The 17,323-nt window shown below is 41.4% G+C and overlaps 1 protein-coding gene across 1 annotated transcript in view; it reads right to left on the bottom strand.

Moving 5' to 3' along the window:
• Positions 1–15,025, bottom strand: part of CPZ (carboxypeptidase Z) — a 34,783-nt gene extending 19,758 nt beyond the window's left edge. The window contains exons 1-4 of the mRNA XM_065736147.1: positions 14,846–15,025; positions 2,797–2,820; positions 1,159–1,533; positions 135–347 (exon numbers count right to left, since the gene is read on the bottom strand). Of these exons, the coding sequence (XP_065592219.1) occupies positions 135–347; positions 1,159–1,533; positions 2,797–2,820; positions 14,846–14,933 (700 nt within the window). The 5' untranslated portion in view covers positions 14,934–15,025. The remainder of the gene's footprint in view (positions 1–134; positions 348–1,158; positions 1,534–2,796; positions 2,821–14,845) is intronic.
• Positions 15,026–17,323: the final 2,298 nt, after the last annotated feature.

The following is a 17,323-nucleotide window of genomic DNA, read 5'->3' as shown; positions in this document are numbered from 1 at the left end:
TGCTGTCATCATAATTCAAGAATCCAATGTTTTTCAATAAACGCTTCTTACATTTTAAGTAACATCCTGTTAAAGAGCATGGATAGTCTGTTGGATTTCCCTTAAGCAACCCAATCACCACTGATAAAACTCACGTAGTTCATGATGTCCAGGTTTGGTTGAAAACTCAATCACAAAAAGGTCTTTTCCTTCAAAACTGCGACCTATGCTGTAAGTTGTTGCAATATGGGAGCATCTAGAAGCAGTCTTCTTCAGTGTGCTCACCATTTGGGAATATGAATGATGCTTGAACTGAATAAAAGTAGCTGGCAAGTCTGAAGGCAAATCTTCTTCAACAACAATTTCTCCTGCAAAGAAAAATTGTTAGACAGTGTTCAATAACCATCATGCTCAGAGGACTGCATGACTACTTATGCTTTTCCACAAAATACATTTTTCAATAGTAGAATTACAGAAAATGAATCTGCAGTCAAAGCCCTAAGTCTATGTAGTACATCCTACACTGTCTATTTTGGCATATATTTCTTGAAGGAAAAAATAAAAGTAATACACACGCACACAGTCACATTAATTGTGCAATATCCAGTTGTAATTTAGTCTTTGACATGCTTAGCACATTTTAGTCATAAATATACAGATTTTTCCCTTTGAAGCTGATGGATCAAGTTCATTTTCAATGAAATTCTGCTGTTTTGAACTGTCAGGATGTTCTTCCTCTAAACAAACATCTGTGACTATCACTAATGAAGTAACTTGTCTGAGCTTTTCATGTTGATGTGAATTTATGAGCATCTCAAAGTTTCAGTTTTTAAATTAAAGATAAAACATTTTTAGAAAATAAAATTTTTCAAATACACAGACACTGCCCAAAATGCTATGACAGAAGACAAGATTTATCTAAATGCGTATCAGTGGTCCAAGTATCTAGCATTGAGCTACTTATCCTGATCTTTGCATGCAAGGGAGAGGAATGGGTACTTCTCGAGCACAGTTCAACTAAGTGGTGAAAAACAGGTGGAACAAAATGAATCACACCTTGCAAGTATTTATAAATTTGACAAGCTCAGAAGTGTCGTGCTGTAGGCATGTTAAGCTGAGTGAGATGAGAACTTTCCAACCAAGTTGAGTAAGACTTGTCAACAGAGCTTCTTTCCTTACCTCGCAGCTTTGCCAGTGGGTTAAAACATCCTTCCTCTTCCCCAGCAAAAAAACGATCACAGTCTAAGAAGTAGGGCCAGGCCATGTCTATTGCATCAAAAGCAGAGAGGCAATTTTTTTTCAGGTTTTCACAGACATGCCTGCAAGGCTTTATAACTTTGTCCTTTTCACACTGAGGGGCCAGCACTGAGCACCCCAGGAGCCTCAGATCTGGATTGCATTCTCCTTGAAGCAAGTTGTGCAGCACACTTATGAGAATATACTCAGAGCTGTACTCAATCACTTCTCGAGACTTCTGATCCAGGAAATTAGGATACATTGTCTGAGTATAGGTAACATCTGTACAAGAACTTAAGGAGATATCCACACATTTTGCTATGAAAAAGAAGGGAAAATATGAAAAATGGCTTGTACCATCAGTGCTCTGAAGAGTTCAAGGACAACTTAACAAAAAACATGTTTAACAAACTTTTTAATGAACTGTTCTTATTCACAAATAGACAGGGGGCAGTTTGCAATACTCTCATATGAATTAATATCTAAAATCATATACAGAAAAAATGTTGAGAAGTATGCTTAGTCCAGAGACTGACAGTGAACAGACTGATGCAAGAACATGTCATTCAGAATTCGAATAGTATATAATATTAGGGATGCTCCAAAATAATACCTATGTTTTATTATATTGGCCCATGACACAACATCAGAAACAGAAATTGGTGGTACGGTAGTAGAGGTTGAACCTTCCCACCAATACTCCATTACAATTTGTTGGCATGTAACAGATGGCAGCAGAGGTGTAATCTGAAAAATGAGCCTGATCTGGAAGCGTGTATGAAGCAAAGGTCTGCCACGGAATTCCTTCATGCAGAAAAAATGATATCTGTTGACACCTTTAACAAAGGACTGCCTGGCCCATATAGAAATTCATTTAACAAGTACATTGGAACAAATCTACTTATAAAATTAACATTATCTGGTTTCCAAAGGAAAGACTGTCCCACACTCTAATACAGTAAAAACACAGAATTCTGAAAAAGGTGTGTTTAAGAAGTTGCTCTTTTCCCTGTCTTTGCCTCTGAGTATGGATTCACTAATAACATGTGAGATTATGTTGATTTTTTTGTTTGAGGGGAAGGTATCAGAAAAAACATCTCTTTGCCTGGCCACCAAAATTTGCAAGACTTTAATATCACTGAAATGTCAGCCTCTTTGTGAAGTTTGATTGAAACTGCCCAAAGCATTTGGAAGTTATTCTGTGACTTGACTTACAGACATGCAGGACCATGAATGTACTTACACTTATATTCTCATAAATTTAATATGCTTTAAGAAATCAAGTTAAGAGATGTTAGGAAGGAAAAATGCTCCTAAAATCTTCAGTCAACTCAGAGGTAAAATCAAAGTAATAAATCATAAATAAATAATATTTCTGGATATTATAGTAGTAGACTCAGGTTTTAGCATCTTTATCTTGGTAATGTGTCACAACAGTAAAATTCTCCTCTGTGTGAGAGATAATCTCTCTAGGAATTAGACCTTCTACAGGATCAGTGTTAGAAAACTTTTCAGGAAACAGTAAAGAAATACTTAAGATGTTGAGATTTTCCAAGGAGAGCAAGCAAAGTAACATCATACCTTTCTGTACAGTTTGGCATTGACCTGCAAATAAAGAAGATAAAATATCATTGTGGGACAGCAGCACTTATTTTACCTCATGGTAAGAACTGCCTCATCTGTAGTCCCACTGGGACTGCTACAGCTCCACATACACACACAAATACATATAAGAATACACATGATTACTCACTAGCTAGTCTTGATCTACCCAGTAGCTGACCCCTGAACCCACTGGTGTATCAGTAGCTCATACACTGACACACACACTGGTCTATCTGGTAGCTGGCCCACATCTAAGATCTCACTGGTACAAAGACCTGAGATCCATGATCTCCTCAGTATTTGGCTCAAACCTCCTGATCTCTCAGTAGCCAAATCTGAGACCATTTGGTTTCTCCATTATCTATTCCAGGATCACATTTGCTCAAATACCCAGTTCCCAGACCTCCTGTCCTGTTGTCCTACTAACGTAGCTTGATATTCACTGTTAACAGTACATGCAAACACACACAGTCCACTTCAGCTGCTGCACCCTAGACACAGAAGCCCCTCTGACACGTGGTCCCAGGCCAGCTGCTGGATTGTGAAGCCCCATCCATTCACATCAATAAAGAGAGAACCTCAATCAAGAAAATAATTGGAAATGGAGTTTAGTAAGAAGACAGAGCAGATCGCAGTGAGCAGGCACAGGGCATGGCCCAACAACAATATTGTCCAGCCAGTTTTTGGTACAGTTTATAGACGGAGGACTTGACAATACATACAAGTATCGTTGTGTAAGAAATAGGGCCTATATTCGAAAAAGACACTGAGCTGTGCAATCTTGACAACCTGACCACTTTTCTGGACAGGCCTAAAAATACTAAGTTCTATGCCTAAGAAACTTTGGAAATTCAGGAACCTGGTTTAGCCTAAAATACCACAGGAGTCCTTATGTAGATACTAAGAGACTCTATGGATCTACGTTTAACAGATCTGTTGGTCTTACATAATCCTGTGTGTATAAATTTCTCACAGAGAAAACAAGCTTTTGTTGGTTGTAAAAGGCTATATTTATTTCCCATCTGACTTGATCCTATCTCTAGATACTGCATTTTATAACCCATTTAATAACATCTTGAAACTAATTATTTGCCTCCCAACTACTCTCACAGGAAAGCTTTCCCAAAAGCTCACTCCTCTAATAGCTAGAAATTGCCTTTTAATTTTCTGCCTAAAAGTAGTCATGGCCAGCTTATATCCATGTAATTCTGTGCCAGCATTGTCCTTCAGCTTAAATTGCTCTCTGCACTCCCTGGCACATGCCTTCACAATGTGTTTATGAAGAGCAGTCAGATTCTCTTAGCTTTCTACTTACTAGGTCAAATAAACAAGCTCCTTTAATTTTGAGTAACTCTATTTGATGACCCAGGGGAGTCTTCTTTTGTTCCTGTACCCAATTATTCTATACTGTCTTTCTCTGTTTCTGGCAACTAAAGAAAAATACTGCTACTAAAGTTGTTTTCATCAGTGCCTCATAGATGCTAAGCCATTATGTTTGAGCTTTTCCGACACTGAAGGGTCTTGTAATACCTTGGGGAATCTATGTCAATATTTCTTCTGACTTGAATATAGACACCTAGCTTTTTGCTATTTTCTTCCTAGGGGTTTTCTATTTTCTTCCTAGGGGTAGTTTAAACTTCTCCTCCCAGGAAATTAGTTTAAATGTAATCATGTGCATATGTGTTGTTAATCACTTGATCACTCCTTAGCCAAAATAAAATCATTATAACAAGAACAAAATTAAGCCTGGAATGTTATATTGGAGGCAGACATTTAATTGGAAATGCGTCTGGTTCTATATTATAAACTGTCACCGATCCACATTTCCTCATAAAATAAATGTGGGATCAGTACAAGCAGAAACAGCCCACCTCCAACAGCAACAAGTTATAGTAACAAGCAAGCTGGAAAAAAGTTTATCTATAAAAACACTTTTCCTGACTTGGTTCACTCTGCTAATGCAATACAAAATACCTGGCTCATTAATAGTGCTTTCTGTCATAAGTTTCCAGTATTTTTCCCCTACTTTGACATGATCCCTTACTAAGGTCAAGGCACATCTAAAAAAGCCTCAGCTCAGCCAGGCTTTCATTTAGCCTTACACCCAGAGAAAATCAGAGAATAGCTTTTTGTACAATGCTAGATGGGAAGAAGTTGGAATCACAGAATCATTAAGGTTGGAAAACACTCCTAAGATCACCAAGTCCAATCATCAACCCATCATCACCATACCCACTAACCCATGTCTCTTAGTGAAATTAATACCTTTCACTGCACTGAACGGTGGATAAGAAATGACTGCAATGTAGCTGATCTTATTATAAACTGGAAGATTGTGTGCTGTGAGTATAGTCCTTCATGGATTCATCTGGGGAGTAGGAACAGTCTTTCTACAACTCCTCACACTTCCTCAAAAGTAACACCCTTGCCCCCTTGGAAGGCTCTGTGACCTGCTACAAATGTCCTTTTTTGTCTCTCTTATATTTGATGATCAAACAATTATACTGAGTCATTCATGGTTTTCCGTACCACTATTACTGTGCAGGAGTGCTATACCCATCAGTCAGTTTCATACGTGGCACAAACATATTTTCAATGGTATCCCAATATTGTGCTTATTCAGCTGGAGCAGAAAGGTATTCTGGCAACAAGGCAGAATAAGTAGAGGAAATCAAAGGGAAAATGCAGCCAGGCAATGTCTGGGCATGGTGCTGCTACTGCTTACCCCTGCTCTGGCTCTCCAAACAGCCTTACTGCATTTAGCAGATGCTGCTTTCTGCCCAGCTGGCCAGAGAGAAAGGTGCTGGGAAGAAGTGGATATCTGATGGAAGAGATGTGAAAACTCTGCTAAGTCATATCCTGCAGCTGGGTTCATGAGAGGTCTGAATCCTTTTGTGAGCAGGAATAGACATTAGTATAGGAGAGACAAAGATAGCTCTGGTTTCAGGTTGCCTACTACTTAGTTTCTACACTTGTTTTTTTTACTATATTTATACAGAGTGGCAATCTATAAAGTAATATGGCTATTTCCCATTATTAAAAACACTGATAGAAGATGATAGATATAGTTTTCAGGTAAAGAAACCAAACTCATGTAGATGTGTACCTTATCCATGGCAAGTGAACCTGTTAATATCAGAATGTGATAAACAGAGGTAACTCTTCAATTAAAGATAAAGCTTCTTACAATAAATCCATGTTTAAATTCTGTTTTCCACTACTTATGCCTGCAGTGTTCCCCATGAATTTCATGCTACCAAGTCTCACCCACTGACAAGCATCAAAACTGAGTCCTTCCTCCTAGGTCCTAAAACTCAAGCTAAGCTTAAATTCATATCTAGCAGATTGGGGTGCTCAGGGGAGACTAACACCCTTCACAATTACCTGAAATGAGGTGGTATCAAGGTAGAAGTCAGCCATTACCTCTTTTGTCAGGTAACTAGTGATAGAATGAGAAGTAATAGCTTTAAGTTGCACTGGGGAGGGTTCAGGTTGGATATTAGGAAAAATTTTTTCTAAGAACAGTGGTGAGGTATTGTACCAGACAGCCCAGGGAGGTGGTGGAGTCACTGTCCCTGGAGATGTTCAAGAAGCGTGGTGAGGTAACACTGAGGGACATGCTTAGTGGGCCTGGTGGGGATGGGTTGACTAGATGATCTTAGTAGCCTTTTCCAATCTTAACTTTTCTATGATTCTAAGCTCCATGTTATGTGCATCATACCACACTGTTTTCTCCCTATCTCCCTCTGCCAGAGACATCTATGCAGCTTCTGTCATCTCAGAGGCCAACTCTGCCCAGTCTATGGCACTTCTGTCCACCACAACCCTATATAAGCTGCTATGTGAACCATATATCAGCAAAAGCTTTGCCATGTCAACACACGCTGGTGAGCAGACTGATCTTCCAGATTATCAGGAGTTAGCATACATACAAACAAGAGAGAAAAGGTCTGATATAAAGCAAGTTTTGAATGTGTATGTGTGCTGATGTGGTGTTTAGACATGTTGTAAGTTTCCTAACACCAGTGATTTCATTTGTCTGAGAGGGTGTGGCTCTGCAAGGGCCAAAGATAATTCTCCAGTGCTTGTACTTATACAGAAGTGTGGATGCACGTAGCTGGGCCAGAGCCTCCTGCCTGTCTCTCATAAGCCAACACTAGAGCTGCACACTCTCCTTTCCTGCAGCCCTATACCTGTGAGCTCTGGGTCCCTGTGCACAGAAATGACCAGCAAATCAATCTTTGTCATAGCTTGCCTCAGCAACGCGAGTCAGAAGAGTTCAGCCTCCCTCTTTCTCTTTTTCTTGTGAGTAACAGACAATAACATACATAGTTTCTCAGGCCTCCAAATTAACTTGGCAGACTTCAGTTGCTGAATCTTGTGTGCTTGAAAAAGTCTAAAGCTTTTCTGTTCTTTGAGCAGAACCTCTCCTGGGCTCAGAGGAAGACAGTGCTGCCCCCTCATCGTCCCATTTGTGGTCAGGTTGCTATAAAGAGAACTTTTTCTAATTCACAACAGTCTTTTCAATATTTTATGATAATTTTTCTACTCTAGCTTTCCCACCAGAGGTACAAAAACCCTCTCAGTAGCACAGTTGTTATTTAAGATTATGGATAAATTCACTTACTGAAGAGCATAAAAGACATTTCAAGCTTTCTGAGCCCTCTCTATAACATACACTTATGGTTTTAATTTGCAAAAGCAAGCTTGAAAATCTACAATGCAGCACATACATATTTTACTGCCAAGATTACATTTTTTCCCCTTGATGATTCAGCACTGAAAGCAGCAAGCTGCTATGATTAACCCTAACACAGACAATAGAGCTCAACAGCTACCTCCAGTGCCATGTCTTGGCCAGTTGCCTTTTTCAAGAGCAAAGCCAATAGGAGACTTAGGTACCAGAGGAATAAGCCTAAGGGTGATCATAAATTCAAAATGTCTAAATCATTCAATAAAGTTTACATAATAGCATTGTAACGACTGACAGATTGAAACAGATTAGAAGATTTATTTCGTACAGAGCAGCACATCCCCTTCCATTTTTCTGGGTCTCTTACTATTTTAAACGAGAAGACGCATGCATTCATTTTAGCCTGTTTATAGTCAAAATTCTGTTTTTCCAAATAGAACATTTCAATTTCAGATCATGTTAGAATTACTCTCTCTATGGTTTTACAAGGCTCGAGTCAGTCCTTGCAATGATCACCGATCTTTTAACACTGAAGATTCAAAACTTAACATCAGTGATAATGTGCAAACACTGCTGGACTGTATCATTTTGCAAAACATTGCAATACCACTAGCAAACAGCAAAGCACTTATTACCTCCAGAGCTCACTCTTGCCTACAGCACAAGAAAAAAACAGGAAACACAGTAAGGTATCAATGGGCAGAAGAAAATTTGGAGAACTAAACTAATGGCAGTGAAGTGAGGCAGCTGGACAGCATATCTGGGGTGTAAATGGTCAGGCAGAAAGCATAGAAGGAAAGTAACTGTGAATCTAAGGCACATGTACAGGGGCAAAAATGGAGAAGATTCCAAGCCACTAAAAAAGGATTTCCAGGAAAACTGGAGGAGATGAAAGAAAAAAGCAGCCCACATAGTTAATTCCTTCTTCTGGATACATCAGATCCTTTGTGTTGTGAGGACTATATTCCTAATATTTATCTTACACTCCAACAATTATTGTAATTTCCCCAGAGAATAGATGTGTTTTCTCCTTTTAGTATCTAAAGGGTGGGCTATAAGAAAGAACAGGACGGACTCCTTACCATGATCTGCTTTGACAAAACAATGAGAAATAGTTTCAAACAAAAAGAGGTGAGATTTAGATTGGCTATAAGAATAGAAGTTTTTTTACAGTCAGAGTGGTGAGTCACTGGAACAGGTTGCCCAGAAATGTGGTAGTTGCCCTGTCCTTGGGAGACATTCAAGATCAGGCTGGACAGGGCACCGAGCAAGTTGACTGAGCTAGAGGTGTCTCTGTCCATTGCAGGGGTGTTGGACTAGATGATCTTCAAAGATCCCTTCCGACTCAAACAATTCTATGATGATAATTATATTATGAACCTGAGGCAGATTTTAGTGAGTGCTAAACTGAACCCAGCAACATTAGGATCTAAGGTAGAGAGGGGAGAGATGCATTGAGCAAGGATAATACCAGGTCTGTAACACTGCACTGCATCTTGTGAACTCCCTGAATCACAGTCAAATACCATTGACAGCGTTCTACAAATGCCTAGGTAGACAGTTCAGGAGACTAAAATTCGTTAGTTCCTCTTAAATACAAAGTCAGACAGACAGACAAAATCTCTCCCTACTCCATATGCCCATCCTGGAAGTGCTCTCCTTCAAGTCAACCTATGCACCTGCATTTCTACAAAATGGCATATCTAAGCTAGTATCTGGACGCTGTCTGATGGAAACTGTATGTGAAAATGCTAGGCTTATTACCAAAATAACTAGGCCTTTTCTCTACTTGCCTCCTCAAATTGTCTAGTTTGCATTCAAACACAGAGTGCATTACTTCTAACTGCAAATGGCAATTAACAAAAATTCAAAGCCAGCTCCTGGCACAGAGGAAGTCCCTGGGAGAAATGGGCAGACATGATCCTAGGGTTCTCTGTGAGTGTAGAGCAATACAAGCCTATTTTCAACCCCAACATGAAGAAGCCTGAAAGCACTTGGAAGAGATTAATGACTAATCTGCATTCACTTTGAGAAATGATCACAGCAGGAAGAGGCAAGCCAATATTCATTATTAACCCACCTTCCTTCTAATCCACCTCCTTTACGGAGTTCAGTTAAGCAACCATTTTTATTGAGCTATTGGCGGTGTCCCCACCACAGCATTGCTGCAGCTAACTCCTCCATGACTGCTTCTCTCATAGGGGTAGGACATGTGACATGATACTGAAGGTTGCCCATGGGAAATGGGAGCTCATACAATCTGCAGCCCATCACCCAAAATCTGTGAAGCTGCACACAGAGAGTTGCAACTCAGCAAAAACTCAAAATCAATTTTAAGAATGCCCAGTAGCTCTTTGCTTTTTCTAATTGTTCAGATTAAACTCAAATAAAGCTTTGATTGTAGGAGCCTTAAACAAGCTGAGGAAGATTACTGCTGTCTGGCTGTCCATCTCCACCGACTGTCATGGTGCTTCTGTCAATCGAATTTCCTACGCCACTCCAACTGCATCTCTGGCTGGGAAGTGCTGCTCCAGAGAGTGAAGAGAGTGAACCCCTGAAGAAAACCTGCTAAGTACCTTCTTTTGGCCTCAGCTGAGATTCTTTCCCTGTTGCAAGGCAAAATCTTCAGATGGGAAAACAACACACAAGAAAACAAAAACAGTAGCAAAATCAGCCATCAGTTGTCAGTTTCGCTGAAGCCTTGCTTGGCTGCACATTTGATTGGGCATTGCTGTTCGAAGATGATCTGACCATTTATAGGGACAGTTTCTTGATTGGAGAAAACTGTTCAGATATGAAGGATACTGGTATTAAAACAACTGTTAAGGTGAGAAGTTTGAAAAGGTCATCAGGAAATTTACTACCTTCAAAGGGATCAAATTATCAGAGTGACTGGAGAAAGGTGAAACCACCTACGAGGCTGGTAATGAGGATCCGTGACATCTCCATAGCTTTACTTTGTGAATGCATATTCTCTAGAGCTCTGTTCCCACTTTCTAATGATGCAGTACTCTCTCAGTGCTTTGATCTACCAGAGTGAGAAGCTTACTTCAGTAAGTTCAGCTCTGTTGAATACCGCAGGACAGAGACTCACATCTCATAAAACTCAAGATAAAAACCTCAATTATCTTTCCAAAGCATTAGCCAAAATGTCACTCTACCCTCTTTAAGCTCAGTCTACACAACCCTCTAGGATGGCCTTGTCTCTTCATTAGTTTAGATGCATGAGACATTGCAATTAACAAAACACCTGGCTCCTCTGCAAGTAGCTGAGTTTTAGTGAAATGTGACACTTTCTAATGCTACAAAAGATGGATAGTTAATCCAACATTCTTGACCACAATTGTAACAGCACTGGAATTTTTAAATCCATGGTTTATTGTCTCCTAAATTGGCTGTCCTCTTATAACCCTGTAAAAAAAAAAAAAAAAACTGAAATAGCACCAACTTAATCAATGGAGCTACAACAGGATAAACAAATGGATTGAAATTTCAATTTTGAATTTTTTTTTAGGTTTTGACTTGTACTTATACACTCACATTTTAAAAACATATAAACAAGTATTCTGAAGAAAATTTTTCATTCAGATTAAAATCATACATAACTTATTTCAGCAGCAAAAGTATATACCCACCAAGTATACTTTCAATACTTTCAATTTTCACCCCTACATAAGTGGTGGTTTCTGATTCACTTCCCATGTTAAATGTCACCAAAATCAGTGTTGCAGAAATAATAATTGTGTAAAAATACTAGAGGCACTGATGGGAATCCAAACAGCTCACATGACTTGGTGATGAAAACAGAGTTTATGAGAGCTGGAATTTCTTGTCTTGTGAGTGCACATGATGTAGTTCTGCATTCTTTTGTTCTGACAAGACTTGGACAAGTCCACTTTGGGCACAATAATAAAACTCCAAGACTTTGGGATCTCCAACATGGGTTCCATGGCCATGTTCCTGGTCTGGTCCTGCCCAGTGTGGGGCAAGAAACACAGGAGGAACTGTCCAATCTCATGGAAAGCAGCTGGAGAAGCTCTGCCTCTGTGTGCATGCACAGACATGGAAACAATTGGTAGAAGCATGCACCACAGCTGAACTAAAACACTCAGGTACCCAGAAACTAGGGCCAGCCTGAAGCTTGCGGAAAGCAATAACTTCTCTCTTTGTCACTTAACAATAAAGTAAGGGAAACTATGGCAATCACAGAATCACAAAATTGTAGGTTGGGAGGGACCTCTAGAGATCATCTAGTCCAACTCCCCTGGCAAAGCAGGCTCCTTAACCAGGTTGAACAGGTAGGCGTCCAGGCGGGTCTTGAATATCTCCAGAGAAGGAGACTCCAAAGCCCCTCTGGGCAGTGGTCCATCATCTGCACTATGAAGAAGTTCCCACACACATTTGTGTGGAACTTCCTATGCTTCAGTTTGTGACCATTTTCCCTTGCCCTATCACCACACACTGCTAAGAAAAGTCTGACCTCTTCTCTTTGCCTCCCACACTTCAGATATTTATAGACATGGATCAGATCCCCTTTGAGTGTTCTTTTTTCAAGGCTGAACAGACCCAGGACTCTCAGCCTTGCCTCATACGAGAGGTGTTCCACACCCTGTATCATCTATGTGGCCCTCTACTGGATTCTTGCAAGGAGATTCCTGTCTTTTTTGTACCAGGGACACCAGAACTGGACACAGTACTCCAGGTGAGGCCTCACCAGGGCAGAGTAGAGGGGGAGGATCACCTCCCTTGACCTGCTGGCAATGCTCTTTTCAATGAACCCCAGGATCCCATTGGCCCTCTTGGGCACCAGGGCACACTGCTGGCTCATGGTCAACCTGTCATCCACCAGGACACCCAAGTCCCTATTCTCAGAGCTCCTCTCCAGCAGGCCAGCCCCCAACCCATACCAGTACATGCAGTTCTTCCTCCATAGGTGCAAGACTCTACACTTGCTCTTGTTAAACCTCATCTGGTTCCTTTCTGCCCAACTCCCCAGCCTGTCAGACAGGTTTTGCTGAATGGCAGCAAAGCCTTCCAACACGTCATTCCTTTCTGGAAAGCTGGAAAGGGGGAGGATAAAGGTATAATGTTTAATGAAAAGCTTCTTTTTCCATCTGAATTTCTATAAAACGATCACACTTACTCAATGTTATAGAATAGGATCTACTTGTCACCTCCAGTGGTTAGGACTGGGGATGCTCCTGAAGAGGCTGGGAGCAGAGAGATGAGAAACACCCAAGTACAACAGCTCCAGTCCTTACAAGCAACTTCCAGTGGGCTAACTCGATCTATAAACAACACCTTCCAGCTTCAGGAGCTGAAACCCAGCAAAGCCCCCAACCCCATTGCCTGCCCAGAAGGCTGCACTCAGAGAACACACAGTGGCCCCACAGGCAGCAGCCAATGACACCCAGCCTCAGCATGGGACCTGCTCCCAGCTGTCCCTGTTCCCCTGAGGGAAGCCAGATGCTTTCAAGGCTTTGAGGCACATGACTCCAGCCTGCTACTTCTGAGTTGAGGCATAGTAAATATTACTGAGAATCCTTCAAACCCAGCCTCATGCTTGCTGAGAACTAGGTAACAGTACTTGTTCACCCCACTTCCTCTCCATCATCAACAGCGCAGGGAACTGTGGCTCTGGCCACTGAGATCCACTAAAATCTACCCTTGATATGAGGGATCCTAAAATAAGAGAGAAAATCCCAGCACTACAGCTGAAGGCATAATCTTTCTGGATATTGAACACTGTTACATGTTCAGCGCTGCAGTCCCCTCTGTTTTCATATGGTCTGACCACATGACCACAAGTTATGCTACCTCCTTGGAAAAGAAAGAAGAAATCTGGCAGGTCTCTGGATGCCCAGGTTGCCACTTAATTCCTCATCCAACAGTAGTTATTGCTAAACGTACTCCTATTGTCAGTCTGCACAACATATTGTAATGCCCCAGCTCACTTTCCCTGCTCTAGGGCCATCCACATGCAAGGTATATTTCTACCATCTGCCCTCCCCTAAAGACAGCACAACTGCAAACATATCCTTCCACAATTACCCCTCAATTATCCCCTGCTTTTATGGTTGCCAGGATTAATAACACCCCACAGCACACCTTTGATCAGCTGGAGCAGAATCCGAGCTCTCTGAAAAAGGGCATGCTGCAAACCACACAGCTTTTTCCTGTAATTGTCTGCAAATAGTCTACAACACTTATCTTTGTGCAGCTTTATCCAAAAATAAAATCCCTTCAGGCTGTGGTAGACCTCACTTTGATGTTCGTGGGAACGGCACTCTCAAATTATATACACTGCATGGCACACGGGTTGTGCTGCGTAGCAGTATAATATCACTGACAGACTATGGCTTATATTTGAGAACCAAAACTTAGCTGCACTTCCTTGGGTAACAATAAGGTCACTTTCAGGTTTTTTATCCTTTCCTGTATTCCTGTAAAATAACTCTGAATCATTTTGAATTCGAGTCCTCTGAAAGCAGCTTCCTCTCCCTTACTGTTTTCCTAGAATAGAACTTTTCGCTATACTGGAACTGCTCTGCATTCACCTCCCCAGTGTCCCCACATAAAAGAAATCTAAATTAAGTCCATTTGGTAAAGAAAAGCCACTACTTACTTTTAAAAGATACTCAGTATTTTATTTATTAGTCAACTAGTTACTGAACCAAGTGCTTTCAACCCATTATTCAACATCATGTTCCTATCTTACCTTTATTCCAATGTGCAAGTCTGTCCTTCCAGCCAATCAATTCATACAAATTCCATATTGTTTATAGCAAGCTACAACACACCCTCCAGCTGTTACATCCTAATAATTCTTCTCATACTTTGGACTTGGAAAAAAAAAAAGTGACCTAAAGCTGAATGTAAGGGGATTTTATTAAGCATAAAAACACACACAAGGTCGAAAGTTCACCTTCATGCAATCATCTGACTGCCAGATTCCTAGAAGGCAAGGCCAGAGATGGGGAGAGCCAGTGGCATTCCCCAGATGCCAGAGGGGATCCTACTGACTGGGAACTCAAAACTGACAGAAAAACATGACTGCACATGGCCCTAAAAGACAGTGGTGGGGAAGCATTACATTGCCTGACTTCACAAGCTTGGTTGTTTTTTTTTATTTTTATTTTTATTTCTATCCATGCTTTCTCAGCACAACTCCAGTTTCATCACAGAGATATCTGCAGATTCCTGAAAAGCCCATCTCCCCTTCTCTAGGGAAGGGTGACATCGACCTCCCGTGCCCTGAAATCAGAGCCTTTTGTTCATCTCCAGGAGAAGGAAAAAAAGGGGAAAGGGGCCTTTGGGTGTGCTTAGTCTTACCTAGGGTCTCCTGGCCGGTTTCACAGCGAGGTGCTGGCTCGGTGGCCCTAAACAGCCCGGTGAGGAGGAGCAGGAGACTCGGGACCATGCTGGAGCCCTCGCACAGGCAGTGCAGTGATGTGGCACTCGCTGCCTGATGGAGCGGCTTCTCCGCTTGGAGCCTCAGCACGGCTCTGGCTCTCCAAGGCACGGAGGAAATCGGTGCACTGCGAGGGCATGCCCACGTCTCACAGCAAAGGCAGTCGAGGCATCAGATTTCAGCTAGCATTTGAGCTTGGAAAGCAAAAGGCTGTGAGGCAGAGAGGGAGGAGGGATGAGCTCTCCCTCCCCTCTGCCTCCCCACGGTCTCCCTGGTACAGTCTGGTTTGTCATTTCGGAAGCAGAGGGGGCTGGTGGGGTCCCAGCATCGTGGGAACGTGCTGCTGGGGGTCCCGCACTTCAGTCTTCATGCGGTAGTTTTCCCAAGGGTGAGGAAAGCGGCAGTAAAATCTGTCTCACTGAGCTGAGAGCGACTGCCCAGGGAAAAAATAGGGAAAACACACACACACACAGGGAGAGGGAAGCAATCAAAAGCAACTTTCTTCCCGAGGAGTGGTGTTTCATAAGCAGCTTAAACTGCAAGTTTAACACACAATATGACAGCATAGGGAATCCAGGGTGCATATCCTCCAGCACTCTAATAAATGTGACAAGCCACAAAGCTGCCATTGGGATCCCCCTCCAGGCTCCACCTGGGCTTGCCAGTTGCTTAAGATGAGAGCCAGTTTATATAGACAGATTTAGAATTCTTTTCTACCTATTCTTGAAAGAATACGTGGTTCTGTGGTAGCTGCAGTTCTGTAATAATTTCAAGGGGAAAGGAATATATGAAAGCCATGATTTAACTGGACAGGTTTTCTGTGTTGAATTTACCTTAAATTAATATTTTTAAACAGAAATATGCATTGTATACATATAAAACAGGTATGGTGGAACAGTTTGCTTTAGGTAAAATGCATTTTTTTAACATGGAAAAAATACATGGAAAAATATATACATGTTGTCACCCCCCCACACACACACACACACACAAAGGAAAAGATTTTTCTTGAAAATTTTAGACAAAATCTGAATGAAAAAAAAAAGCCAGTTTTTCCTCACAGTGTGCATTCCCTTGAGGACAAATACCTGCTTACACATATGAGTACAAAACCTCACCTAACAGACAAAGCACACTGACTCTGCTGAGCACTATTAGAGAGATCGGCAAGGAGTTATGGTGCTGTATGATAATGTAATCAATTGAATCTCTCTGCAGTGAAAGATGCAAAGCAGGCTGACAGGCCAGGAGAAAGCTATAAGCCTCTTGAAAATTAGCTGATGTCTCATCATATTTGGAAGGGTTATGATGCTGGAAGGATTAAGGAGCTCAACTTCTTTTGCCTCCAGTATTCCCTACTGGATCCAGAGACTACAGAAGATGTCCCGAGAGCAAACAGCAACAAAGGCCATCTGAATTCAAGGAACAAACTTCTAAGAAGAATATAACTTGGCTCCTTTTTCCTCTTACCATACAGCAGCATCTCTGTTCTCTCACCAGCACAACATTGAAGGGTAGAATATAACTACCTCTGCCTAGCTCCCAACCAGCCTGCAGTCTGGCTGCTCTGAGGACCCATCTAATGCATACATACTTGATGTGCTCAGATACAGGCAAGGGTGCACGTGAGCCCTGACTATCTGGGCTGTGCATTTTGAGTTAAAACAAAAGAAGGAGAGTTTCAGGCAGCCAAAACCTAAATTCCTTATAGTGAAAAAAGCTGCTGAGATTATGCCTAGAAACCAAGCTGACCAACAGCTCTGGGAAACGTTGGTACCTTCCCTGAAATTTTCTGCCATCCTCATGATTACAGAATGACATTTGCCCCATAAACCCACTTGTTCTTTGAGATGAACTCCACTGTAGAAACTAATCCTTCAGTAGCTGTATTCTAGTAGGCTTTCCCCTTTTCTTTCTCTCTGTCCTACAATTCCTCCTTGTCTCCCATCCTTCAGCCTAGATTCTGTACCTTCATGAGTTCCCCTTTCTCTCCACTGCACTTCAGCCCACCAGCCTATTTAGATACCGCATACGTTAGAATGACATTGTTTTTTCATATAATACAAACAAAATATCAGTCCATTTTATCAGGATCTCCCACAGCATTTTGCAGATCAATGACACTTGCCTTAGCAGCAGTATCAGCCCTTCCATGATACTCAACATCCATGTTGTTCTCCATAGTTTATTTCAGCTATGAGGCAAAGTCCCATCACACTTGGAACTTTGAGTCATTTTGGAACAACTATTCATTATATGCCTGAATTAAATGACTGGGGTAAATGGGAGAAATGCTGTTTGACATTTTTCATTCTCAAAGTTGTTGTATCCATCTAGCATTGTTCATATGTATGTGTATGGATTTCTTCTCACCCCTCCAGTTCAACCAAATTTTGGCC

The sequence above is a fragment of the Cyrtonyx montezumae genome, unplaced genomic scaffold, assembly GCF_038088225.1.
Source record: "Cyrtonyx montezumae isolate F1298 unplaced genomic scaffold, pur_monq_1.0 scaffold_2, whole genome shotgun sequence".
NCBI classification, from domain to species: Eukaryota; Metazoa; Chordata; class Aves; order Galliformes; family Odontophoridae; genus Cyrtonyx; species Cyrtonyx montezumae.
The sequence above is the reverse complement of the archived record's forward strand: the minus strand, read 5'-3'. Positions and strand labels throughout refer to the sequence as shown.